We start from the raw sequence: 12,391 nt of genomic DNA, 5'->3' as shown, positions 1-12,391 counted from the left end.
TAATCCTTCAAAGCGTATATAAAGCAAAATCTTGATCCAGAATTCGGATTCGGATCCAGATCACCTTTTGAATTTAATGAAGTCTTCCATGGCCTAATATGTATCTGCGTTGAAAATTTTGTCAAAATCTGTGCAGTAGTTTTGCCGAAATCCTGCTAACAGACAAATAAATAAACACTGATGAATTTATTCCGTCCTTGGTGGATGTAATAAAGAGCAACACGTTATATAGTAAGAACACAACAGCTGTGGACATTTGGACAAAACATGGAGCTCTGTGGACAAAACAAAATAAGCTTTAAAGTAGGCCGTCGTGGAAAACCTCAGACATGTACGCTGTAAAATACAACAAGTGAATGAACACATGATGCCGTCCTCTCTGGTTTGGTCACAATATTTGTTGCAATATTAATTATTTAAACTGTGTTAATTTACTTGTTTTTGCCAAATTCACTGAGTTTTTCAGAAACAGTTTTCTTCAAAACCTGCTTCACCTGTGATCCACAGATCAAAGCTGAGAATAAAGTGAACACATATTCACAAATTAAATGTTGAATAATAGTCACATTGTGCTGAATGTGCATCAATAATCACAAACAAACTCTCTGAGGGTATTACGGTTGTTGTCATTGTAACCAGAAAAGTTACTCAAAATGATGCTGAGAAGAAAGATTTGATAAAAAGTATTTGGACTCAGTTCACAAGAGCTGATTAAAGATTTCAAGATGAAACATTAATAGTTTTTTAACTGTTTCTGTAAGACATAAGAAAGGCTTATTAGTCAGTTTTGCAGCAAACTGACCCTGTGCATGACATCAACCTTCACATACACACATGAAAGAACTCAGAGTTTAAAAAAAAAAAAAAGGCTGGGGTTTTTTTGTTCATTTATTTTCTTTTATTTTTCACATAAAAATTCATTCTTCAGTCAAGGATCTTTGATTTTTCTGTAGAAATGTCATCTGGCTCCACCACTCTGCAGGTTCTTCTGATATCCTCAGTGAGGTCCAGCAACTTACAGAAAACCACCTTCTGGAATTTAAAAATAAACAAATAGACATATATGCAATATATATATATATATATATATATATATATATATATATATATATATATATATATATATATATATATATATATATATATATATATATAAACTTGTTTGATTTCAGGGTTGCAGGAGCTTTTGCGCTCTATGATCTTATATTAAAGATACTGCATTTCACGTAAAACTGTTTTCTTGTTCGTAGTCATATTTTCTCACCTTTACACCCAGTTGGATGAACGTTTCTTCGCTCTTTTACGCTGAAACAAAACAAAGACAAGAGACTTTTTAATCAAAGAATGAAAAAGAAATCTTGTTTTGATTCTGAATTCAGAGACTCTAATGTTGTGATGATAACATGCAACATGTGTGAGTAGAATATGAGGAGGGGCACTAACGTAGTTATCTTTGAAGGACCAGTTGGGATTCATCTGGGAGTGGAGGGCTTTTTCTTCTTCTGCCATTTTGTAGTACTTGGCTTTTTCATTATTGGGCAGATTTTTCCACTGTGAAGCGATGACATCACACAGTCAGTTAACAGACACACACACACACACACACACAGACACGAGTACCCACACTTACCTCTTTTCCCAGAAGCTGGTTCACCTGGGCGCTGTCTGTCACTTTGTATCGTGCCACAGCTCCCTGTCTCTCCACCCTCATGTAGATCATGAAGGCATTGGCCGGCTTTTTAACGTACTTCGTCTTCTGGGACTCTGCTGCACCAGCTGCAACATGAACAAATCACACCAGGATTTTTAAAAGTGCTTTTAAAATGTTAATCAGGGTCTATCCGGGAACAACAGGTCTAGTCCCAACTCTGGAAATGAACCATCTCTTTGCAGAGACATGAATGTCAGTGTGGAGATCAGTGAAGGTCTCTACAACTTCAACACTTTCACCACAAACACACATGTGATGGCCGAGTTCAGGAAGTCACTGAAAGGCCGGATCTTAGTCTTGATCAAGGACAATCTCAAGGCCTGACATTCCAATTCCTTACGGATCCTTACGGATTCCTTTTCAATGACATAATCAAGGTGTCCACTGACTCAACAAAGATCACAGCATCAAGTCCACCGAAGTGTTAATGCTGTTTCATAAACATGCATTAAAAACATTTTTGATGATAAAATCAAACAAATTGTCTTTGTTTTGGAAAAGCTCAAAGTTGTTGTTCTTAAAGTGTTTGTCCTCTTTGATTTGGGTGAACTTTACCACGGCAAGAACTGTGCCCAGATCAGGCCTCCCCGCTTCTCAATATTTAAAACCAATATATTGATATATTTTGACTGTTACCTTGGAAGATTTACTTTGTGTACTTTGGTTCCATAATGAGATATTTGGATGTTTGACCTCATTTTAAAGTGACTTCAAACAAGATATTAAACATTAAAGCATGTATTTATGACAGAAGCACCATCTTACCTTCAACCCCAGTGTGAGTGTCAGCGCACGTCTGCTTTGGAACCTAAAAAAAACCCACACTCATTAGTCTTTTTATAAATGCACGTCCACAAAAAGTTTCACTCTTATCATTGATATGAACAGATATAACATGTTTGTGGTGATTGTTAGCAGAGTTTACTCACACTGTGATTGGCTGAGCAGGTGGAGGGGGCGGGTCTCTCTTTGTGAGCTGTTTCAACTCGTGTTCTCTTTGATGTAGAGTTCTATGACAGACAAACAACAACACATTGTGAGGCAGCACACACTGACACAACGACAGACGACTGCACACACACACAAATATTAACATGGACTCACACTGAGCACCAGTTCTTCAACGGCCACGCCCATAATTAATATGTCTCATAAAATACTGAGATACTTGAGATCTGTCATCAGACTCACTAAGTGATACCCCTCGCTCTGCCGTACCAGCTGTTTTAAAGTAGTTTGTTGACAGAATCACCACTTCATCTGTCTTTTGTTTTTGTTGTTGTGCAACATTTAAAACCCAATTATCACCCAAACACTAAAGGCCAGAATTTCGTGGCCTCATTTGAATAAAAGTATGATATATTTGTAGCTCCACAAGTGTCTTTCCTGGACATGAGGATGGAAACCTACCTGCTGATCCTCAGTTTCAGGATGGACCTCACGCTTTCTCTTCACTCCTGTGTGCGTCTGAATTCTTGTCTCACATTCTGACATCAGACGAGACTTCTTGGACGGAGGCGAGTATTCTGACTCTGCAGGGACACAAACAAACACATATCAATCAATGCACTTGATTTAATCATTTGACTGGAAATTCTAAGTTTAACATTTACATTTATAAAGTCACAATATTTAATTTTAAACAGTGACAAGTTCTAAAATTGGAGCAACTTTAACTTTTGACCCCTGTACAAACTGAAACTGACCTTTGTCACCATTTTTTGCTGTTTTTACCCCATAACTCCACAGCATTCAGTCATAGATTGTCCAAACTATACCTTTTTGGAATCATTATGATCAGACAAATAATGTAGGATAGTTTTAGATAGTACTCCAACACACTCAAATATTGTGTTGGAGTGTGGAACCACACACAGAATTGGGAACAAACTAATGATATTACATTTCAGATAAAAATACTTTCTTGTTGACAGTAACATCATCTTACCTTCCATCCAGTTGGTGGGCGTGGCCATGACCCTCTTCATCTTTTTACCCTGCACCAAACAGACACATGAGACTTTCTGTGTGTTATCAACTCATACAAAGACGTCTCACACTCTTCCTAAATCCAGTGACTCTCACGTAGTGACAATAACATGCAACATGAGTTGACTATGAGCAGGGGGCACTCACGTAGTTGTCTTTGGCGGACCAGTTGGGGAACTTCTCTAAGTGGCGTTTTCTCAGTTCAGCAGCCTTTTCAGTGTACTTGGACTTTTCCTTCTTGCTCAGAGCTTTCCACTGTGGACAGATGACAACACACACTCAGAAAAAGTGCACACAGCAGCATCAGTTCTGCCCCAGAATATGGTTGTCCATGGCGCTCCAGTAATCACATTAAACATATTTTAATCCCATGCTCGCCGTATGTCCAGAAGGGGGACACAGGACTGCTCTCGTCCGTGTCTCAGCCACACTTTCGTGTGCCAAAGACAAATCTGAGTGTCACCAAATTTGAACTGGAGATCACAATAACTGGATCTCAGGTGAGTTTTAATTTTAGCTTGACTGGCTTTCACCAACACTCTCTGAGTCAGTGAGTTGGTCTTTGGTTGTCCATAAAAAGTACGGTTGCTGCACAGGAGTTTGTCCACCTACCTTCTCACTGAGCATCCTGCTGATGGTGGCGCTGTCTTTCACTTTTAGCTCTTTGCAGATTAAAGGTCTTTGCTCCATATTAAACAGTATGAAAGCATTTGGTGGCTTCTTCATGTCAGGATTGACTTTGGTCTGTCTGTCCTGTGTCGGGTTCCAGCTGATGGTCTGAGGTCTCTGCTCAGACCTTGATGCCTCCCAAGGCTCCATCAGCTCACGCTCATCTTCTGAAGCTACGGGGTCAAACAACCAACCAACCAACTGCACATCAGTCATCTCATTTTGGATTTATTATGGAAATTATTTCTGATGCTTGCAAATATTTTCATGTGAATTACAAATATTTGACTGTCTTACCTTCCACGTCCCCGACTGTGTCCAACTCTTGATCCTGCACCATAAAATTTAACACATTAGTGAAGCGTCGCTGTGATCATGAATTCATTAAGTCTAATGTTGTGACAGTGACATGCAGCATGTGTGAGCTGACGGGGTTCAATCTGAAGGACCAGCTGCTGGACGTGGACACACATACGCACGCACACACACACGCACGCACACACACACACACTCACCAGGTATTCCAGAACGTCGGTGATGATGCTGTCTGTCACGTCACATTCTGCCATCTGTTCTTCCTCCTGATTCCTCATGAAAAGAGGAAAATAAGGTGCAGACCTGTTTTACAAAAAGTGAAAAAAAGAACATTTTACTCTCCTCAGCAGAGTCAAACTGATGACTATCTGCACATTTTAATAACACTGATGATGCAGAGGTGCAAGCAGCTGTGTGTGTGTCACTGATGCTGATTTCTTCACAAACTATACACAAAAACTGGTGTTTAAGTGTGTTTAAAGGGAAGGTGACAAGGTGGAAAAGTAACAACACTGTCTGATAGAGAACATTTGAAGCTTTAAAGCAGAGATATGATTCATTTGAGCATCTCGTTCATCACTGAAATTATTGTGGAGGAGGCAGAACTTTTCATTTACTCCACATAGTCTCAAAAACAGCTTCTGAGAAAGAATGAAAGTACGTCTGTCATCTATTTTCTGTGTTATCATCTGATTATTTTTTATATTCCAGATATTTATATACAGACACAAGTCAGTAAAAAAGAAGATTCATCTTCATTAAAGCTGTGTGGAGCCACTTACACGGACTGTGAAGAGATCCACGTGGGATCATAGAGGAGATCTTCACTGCTGCATGGAGAGAGAGAGAGAGAGAGAGAGAGAGAGACAGAGATGCATTTCACACACTGAAACCTTGTCAATTGAATGTAAATATAATAATATTAATTCTATTGTTTATTATTACTAAGTGAAATAATTTTCTGTCTGGACTGAAGTTTCTCAGTGAGAAAACACTTTTATATGTCGTGTGTCAGTCACAGGAAATAAAGATTGCATCGTCCAGATGATTTGACTTACGGTGTGACTGAAGGATGGTTGTAGAGGAGTGTGAAGCCTGTGTCATACACTGGCCCTCCATGGCTGCACACACAAAGATATCGGGGGAAACTTTGATTAAACACAGACAAAATTTGTTTTGCAAGTACCATAGTGGTGATAAATTGAACTCTAGTGCATTCATTCAGTCATTTTCTAAACCCACCGTGCAGGTTTGGTGAATTGTAAACTTTCAGTTAATCATAGATGTGAATGAGTTTGTCTGTCTGTGTGTGTGTGTGTGTGTGTGTGTGTGTGTGTGTGTGTGTGTGTGTGTGTGTGTGTGTGTGTGTGTGTGTGTGTGTGTGTGTGTGTGTGTGTGTGTGTGTGTCAGTCCTGTGATACACACATTTTTTACAAACCGACCGTCCTGGGTGGACCCCGCCTGATCGGCTCCAACCCCCCGATGACCTTTGATTGAAGTAAGTGGGTAAAGAGAATGAATGAATGAATTCTGTTTTAATTTTTGAGTAATCAGCTGTCACATGTTTTTAATGACACTGTGATGAAGAACATATAAAATACAAACTATCTGCTGTTTGAACGGATTCTCAAACACGGTCTGACTGTTTGAGGAAATTCAGAATAACTCATGCTTGTGTTTGCTTGTGTGTTTTTGACTTACAACCATCCTGCTGGCTCCATGTTCACAGTGTCGAGGGCGAGCTTGATCACTGAGCTGGTTTCAGCCTGTGCACACACACACACACACACACACACAGAAAAAGTGATTCTCGACCCACCAGCTGTTCCACACCTCTTTCATTTAGTTCTACAAAGTTCAGAACCAGACTGTGACCTTTGACCCAATGACAAAAGTCATTCTGATGGATCTCACTTACCAGTGTTACTTCTTCGTTGATTCTCTCCATCCTGACTGGTTTGTGTGTCCTCTGAAAAAGTAGAAGTCTGTTTAAACACCAAGCTGACGTCCCATCAAACACACCAAAGTGTAAGAAGAGTTTGAGTCACAGCCTCCGTCCAATCTGTTTACCATCGTTTGACAAAACATTTAATTTCTTTATAATTTCATCAATCTTCCTGAATTCACACCCGGAGCACCCAGACTGAGTTTTGCATGTTTTCTTATCTCAAATTAATGACATCATAAGGCTTATGAGTAAATTTAGAATGATGTTCCAATTTAAATGTTACACTTAAATGCTATAATGGCTATGATGTAATTTGTGTCAGATTTTAAACTAAAGCTGCTTCAAAGTATTAAAATATTCAGTCAGTTCCTGAAAACACTGCTGTGAATGTCAGCAGTCAGATTTTGGATTTTGCTAAAGAACTCTGGGTAAATAAATTAAAACTTCTATGTGCCACATACGAGGGTAGGCTGAAAAGTTCTAAGGCTCACTATGACTACCCTCGTACTGTTTCCACATATTATTTGTTATTCACATCTTATATTAATACACTTGAGGTGAAATAGTGAATATCAGTTCAAATTTAAATGTCCAGCTTTTATTTCAGGGTATTTACATAAAAATAGGTGAAGTGGTTGAGAATTGCAGGATTTTTTATTTTTTATTTACAAGTAAGTAGATATAAATAGTAACACTGTGATCTCAACTTGACACAAAATGAATTGATTATAATGTTTAGGCTCCGCCCAGTGGTTAAAATATGTGTTGATGCTGTTCAAAACAAAAATCTCTCCAAAGTTTAAGCTCTGAAGTAGCACTGGTCTCTAACAACACAAAGACTTTACTTATTCTTATTGCGCTTTGTGACGTCACACAGACATAAACTAATAAAGATGAACGTCTTTTCAGTATACAAATGACGTCATAAAGGCCAGGTGACTGCTGTTCACGTGACCACGATAAATATAGTACTCTCCAATGATAATAATAATAATAATAGTGCTGTATATGTCCACATACATTCAACTACTACAACCCCTGGCAATAATTATGGAATCACCGGCCTCGGAGGATGTTCATTCAGTTGTTTAATTTTGTAGAAAAAAAGCAGATCACAGACATGACACAAAACTAAAGTCATTTCAAATGGCAACTTTCTGGCTTTAAGATACACTATAAGAAATCAAGAAAAAAAATGTGGCAGTCAGTAACAGTTACTTTTTTAGACCAAGCAGAGGGAAAAAAATATGGACTCACTCAATTCTGAGGAATAAATTATGGAATCACCCTGTAAATTTTCATCCCCAAAACTAACACCTGCATCAAATCAGATCTGCTCGTTAGTCTGCATCTAAAAAGGAGTGATCACACCTTGGAGAGCTGTTGCACCAAGTGGACTGACATGAATCATGGCTCCAACACGAGGATTATCAAACTCTTAAAAGAGGGTAAATCATCACGCAATGTTGCAAAAGATGTTGGTTGTTCACAGTCAGCTGTGTCTAAACTCTGGCCCAAATACAAACAACATGGGAAGGTTGTTAAAGGCAAACATACTGGTAGACCAAGGAAGACATCAAAGCGTCAAGACAGAAAACTTAAAGCAATATGTCTCAAAAATCAAAAATGCACAACAAAACAAATGAGGAACGAATGGGAGGAAACTGGAGTCAACGTCTGTGACTGAACTGTAAGAAACTGCCTAAAGGAAATGGGATTTACATACAGAAAAGCTAAACGAAAGTGTAACCCAGTTCACTAGGCTTAGAACATGAGATTGAAAAAGGAACAAAACAAAGGATTTAACAATATTAAATTGTATTCTTTAAAAGAATAAATGTGGTACCATTTAAATAAAATAGTGCATTGTAGAAAAAAAAACATTAGTTTTAATATTGGAAGCTATTCTTTCCAGTTCAATGGGTGTGAATGAGTTTTCCATCTTTTGCAGACTTCAGGTGACATTTTGAGTGAAATGGCCCTTTAGCAAGTTCACGTGTTACTACATGATGGACGTAGTTAGCCAATCGGGATTCAGTTTGCTGCGTGGTCAGCAGCCGGCTTGGAGAGTTGTAATTTTTTTTTTCCCCATGTTGGTTATCAGGGAGAGCGACACGCTGAGAGTGAAGACAGACACGTGAGGGACAACCTTAATATTGCCCTGTGGAGTCTAATGGAGAGTTAATTTTTCACGAGGATACAAGTTTTGTTGGACTTTTTTCTGGATCTGTGGTGGATGGACAGAGATTTAGCTGTGTGTGCAGTCTGCGGTGCAACTGCAAAGGACTGGATCAACCTGGAGTTCTGTCTGAGTTTTCACCTGCTAGGAGACTGTGCTTAAGATTGAACCTTCTGGCCGGGTCTTTGTGTGTGTGTGTGTGTGTGTGTGTGTGTGTGTGTGTGTGTGTGTGTGTGTGTGTGTGTGTGTGTGTGTGTGTGTGTGTGTGTGTGTGTGTGTGTGTGTGTGTGTGTGTGTGTGTGTGTGTATCTGCCCTCTGCTTGTGTCGGAGTCAAGGAGTCGAGTTCTTCTGCTGTTCCTCCACGCTACGGCCGTGGTTGTGGTGTTCAGCAGCTGTGGCTAGTCAAGCCTAGTGGATGACAAAACCCTGGTTGAGTGGACTGTGCCTGTCTTCTAGGATCTGGTAGGACTGATAATTGCAAGTGTTAAAGGACGTGTTACAGACCATTCCTTGCATTTTTTTTCTACTTGAAAAAAAAAAGAGAACAAGAGTTTGTGGAATTGATTGTTTAAGGGTACTGCTGTGGAAAAAATACCCTTGTCATTGATGTGTAGTGAACTGATGTGAAGTTGATTTAATGTACAGACATTCCTTCCCCTTTGAGAGGGTTTTCATTTGATTTATAGGTGTATTCAAAAATTCCTTCTTTTTTTTTTTGTTTGTTCCTAAAGTGTCTTAAATACACCAAGGTTCAGTTCAGTAACCACATAGCATATTTTTCAGTGTTGCCTAATAAAGTTGGCTCTCAAAATAAAAGAAAAAAAAAAACAACTGTTGTGAAAGTGTAGGGACACGGACCCACAACAGGGGGCGCAAATGAACGGACAATGGAATAAGCCAAAATATAACAATTTAATGTTGTGAATGTGCACAACAGAGCAACAGACAACACAATTGAGATCAACAGTCAATAAGTCACGGTGACGTGTGGGCAGGCTCAAGGATAGAAGATGCCCGTCCAGAAAAGAGCTGGATCCCACACGCTTGCCACTGCCAACGGATCTGAAGCACCCCAGAGCCACCAAGCGCTGGGTCCCCAGGTGGCCACTGCCTCCGGCTGTCAGATTGGGTACTGCTGGCAGGAAGAACAGACAGGTGATGGTGGGTGCGTGAACACCCAGCAAACAGTCAGAAAGGATGGGAAACACCTCCACCTCTCAATCACAGTCACACAGGAACAAAAACGTGCAGCGCCTGAAGGACTACTTATCCGAGGAGCGAAGACGTCGTCTCCTCCAGATTGCCGACGTCATAGTTCCGCTCTGCCAGGGTCAACCTACGGGAAAAATAGGCACAAGGATGGAGAACCTTATCGGACTCTCCACTCTGGGACAACACAGCTCCTATCCCTGAGTCAGAGGCATCCACTTCGACAACAAACTGGCGATTGGGATCGGGCTGCACCAGAACGGGTGCAGATGGGAACCGACGTTTCAACTCCCTAAACGCGGCTTCGCACCGATCCGACCAGGTGAAGGGGACTTTAGTGGAGGTCAGGGACGTCAGGGGGCTAACTACCTGGCTATAGCCCTTAATAAACCTCCTGTAGAAATTTGCAAAGCCGAGGAACTGTTGCAGCTTCTTACGGCTTGTCGGTTGGGGCCAATCTCTCACCGTCGCTACCTTGGCCGGATCGGGTGCGACGGAGTTGGAGGAGATGATGAACCCCAGGAAGGACAAAGTAGTACGGTGGAACTCGCACTTGCCCTTCACAAACAGCCGGTTCTCTAACAACCGCTGCAGGACCTGATGTACATGCTGCACATGAGTCTCAGGATCCGGGGAGAAGATGAGGATGTCGTCCAGATATACGAAGACGAACCGGTGCAGGAAGTCCCGCAAGACGTCATTAACCAATGCCTGGAACGTCGCGGGCGCATTGGTGAGGCCGAACGGCATGACCAGGTACTCAAAGTGACCTAACGGGGTGTTAAATGCCGTCTTCCACTCGTCTCCCTTCCGGATCCGAACCAGGTGATACGCATTCCTAAGATCTAGTTTGGTGAAGATTTGGGCTCCATGCAAGAGCGTGAACACAGAATCTAGCAGAGGCAGCGGGTATCGATTGCGAACCGTGACTTCGTTCAGCCCTCTGTAGTCTATGCATGGACGGAGTCCGCCATCCTTTTTGCCCACGAAAAAGAAACCTGCACCCATCGGGGAGGTCGAGTTCCGGATCAACCCGGCAGCTAAGGAGTCCCAGATGTAAGTCTCCATTGATTCGCGTTCAGGACGAGAGAGGTCGTACAACCTGTTGGACGGGTACTCAACGCCTGGGATCAAATCAATGGCACAATCATACGGACGGTGCGGGGGAAGAGTGAGGGCCAGATCTTTGCTGAAGACGTCAGCAAGATCATGGTACTCCTCCGGCACCGCCGACAGATTGGGGGAGACTTTAACCTCCTCATTAGCTGTCACATCGGGTGGAACCGAGGATCCTAAACATTCCCGGTGGCAGGTGTCACTCCACTGCATCACTACCCCAGACAGCCAATCAATCCGGGGATTGTGCTTTAACATCCATGGAAATCCCAAAATCACTCGGGAGGTAGAAGGTGTTACATAGAACACAATCTCCTCCCTGTGATTTCCAGACACCACCAAAGTCACAGGTGGTGTCTGGTGTGTGATTAATGGGAGAAGGGTGCCATCTAGTGCCCGTATCTTCAATGGGGAAGGTAGAGCCACTAGAGGGAGTCCTACCTCCCTGGACCATCTGCTGGCCAGCAGATTCCCTTCAGACCCCGTGTCCACCAGTGCTGGAGCGTGAAGGGTAAGATCCCCACAAAGGATCATCACTGGGATGCGTGCAGATCTACGGGCTCGTCCCACATGGATGTTATGGCCCACCCTTAACCCAGTCTCTAAGGGCGGGCGTTGAAGTTTAACCGCTTGGGGTAGTTTCTTTGTATGTGCTCATTAGAGCCACAGAAAAAACATTCTCCGCAAGCCAGCCTCCGTTGTCTGTCATGTGATTTTACTTTAGCCCTGCTCGTGTCCATAGCTTCGTCAGCAGGGGGAGCTGTTGCTCCACGGAGTTCTCCGACTGTGGAGCGTGGGGACGGCGGCACCCTTTCGGACCCGGAAGGAAGAGGGACGTCTCGCGCCCGGCCACGCCCTTCGCCCCGCTCCCGACGGTGTTCTTCTAACAGGTTGTCTAACCGTATGACCAGGTCGACAAGCCCGTCAAAGTCCCGCGGCTCATCCTTAGCCAGCAGGTGCTCCTTCAGGACCGGAGACAGTCCGTTTACGAAGGCGGCGTGGAGTGCAACGTTATTCCAGCCGGACCTCGCAGCCGCGATGCGGAAGTCGACTACATACTCGGCTGCACTCCGACGTCCCTGTCTCATTGACAGCAGCATGGTCGAAGCGGTCTTGCCTCTATTGGGATGATCAAACACCTGTTTAAACTCCCTCACAAACCCAGTATATGTCATTAGGAGCCGTGAATTTTGCTCCCAGAGCGCCGTAGCCCAGGCGCGTGCCTCTCCTCGAAGCAAATTAATGACATAAGCC

General features: G+C 42.4%; 2 protein-coding genes across 2 annotated transcripts; both read right to left on the bottom strand.

Moving 5' to 3' along the window:
- Positions 1 to 921: 921 nt before the first annotated feature.
- Positions 922 to 3,362, bottom strand: LOC117515057 (transcription factor 7-like 1). The gene is made up of 7 exons (XM_034175587.1): positions 3,122 to 3,362; positions 2,641 to 2,721; positions 2,477 to 2,519; positions 1,631 to 1,776; positions 1,444 to 1,551; positions 1,265 to 1,305; positions 922 to 1,032 (listed from the first exon to the last, which is right to left on the bottom strand). Exons 1-6 carry the CDS (start codon positions 3,203 to 3,205, stop codon positions 1,267 to 1,269), a joined length of 501 nt encoding a protein of 166 aa, XP_034031478.1. The 5' UTR covers positions 3,206 to 3,362; the 3' UTR covers positions 922 to 1,032; positions 1,265 to 1,266.
- On the bottom strand, positions 3,205 to 4,962 carry LOC117514877 (transcription factor Sox-2-like). Its single transcript, XM_034175453.1, has 6 exons — positions 4,885 to 4,962; positions 4,667 to 4,700; positions 4,313 to 4,542; positions 3,848 to 3,955; positions 3,544 to 3,708; positions 3,205 to 3,243 (listed from the first exon to the last, which is right to left on the bottom strand). The coding sequence occupies exons 1-6, from the start codon at positions 4,960 to 4,962 to the stop codon at positions 3,205 to 3,207; spliced, it is 654 nt and encodes a 217-aa protein (XP_034031344.1).
- Positions 4,963 to 12,391: the final 7,429 nt, after the last annotated feature.

Source organism: Thalassophryne amazonica, chromosome 8, assembly GCF_902500255.1.
Source record: "Thalassophryne amazonica chromosome 8, fThaAma1.1, whole genome shotgun sequence".
Lineage (NCBI taxonomy): Eukaryota > Metazoa > Chordata > Actinopteri > Batrachoidiformes > Batrachoididae > Thalassophryne > Thalassophryne amazonica.
This window is presented reverse-complemented; position numbering and strand designations above follow the sequence as displayed.

Bases quoted from the DNA above. Each gene is read 5' to 3' on its own strand.
- LOC117515057 (XM_034175587.1), bottom strand. From the start codon at position 3,205: ATGTCAGAATGTGAGACAAGAATTCAGACGCACACAGGAGTGAAGAGA. The intron at 2,520-2,640 runs GTGAGTAAACTC...GGTTTTTTTTAG, and splicing joins CCTGCTCAGCCAATCACAGT to GTTCCAAAGCAGACGTGCGC. The intron at 1,306-1,443 runs GTTAGTGCCCCT...GTTTTGTTTCAG, and splicing joins GGTCCTTCAAAGATAACTAC to CGTAAAAGAGCGAAGAAACG.
- LOC117514877 (XM_034175453.1), bottom strand. From the start codon at position 4,962: ATGAGGAATCAGGAGGAAGAACAGATGGCAGAATGTGACGTGACAGAC. The intron at 4,543-4,666 runs GTAAGACAGTCA...TTGACCCCGTAG, and splicing joins CACAGTCGGGGACGTGGAAG to CTTCAGAAGATGAGCGTGAG. The intron at 3,709-3,847 runs GTGAGTGCCCCC...TGTTTGGTGCAG, and splicing joins GGTCCGCCAAAGACAACTAC to GGTAAAAAGATGAAGAGGGT.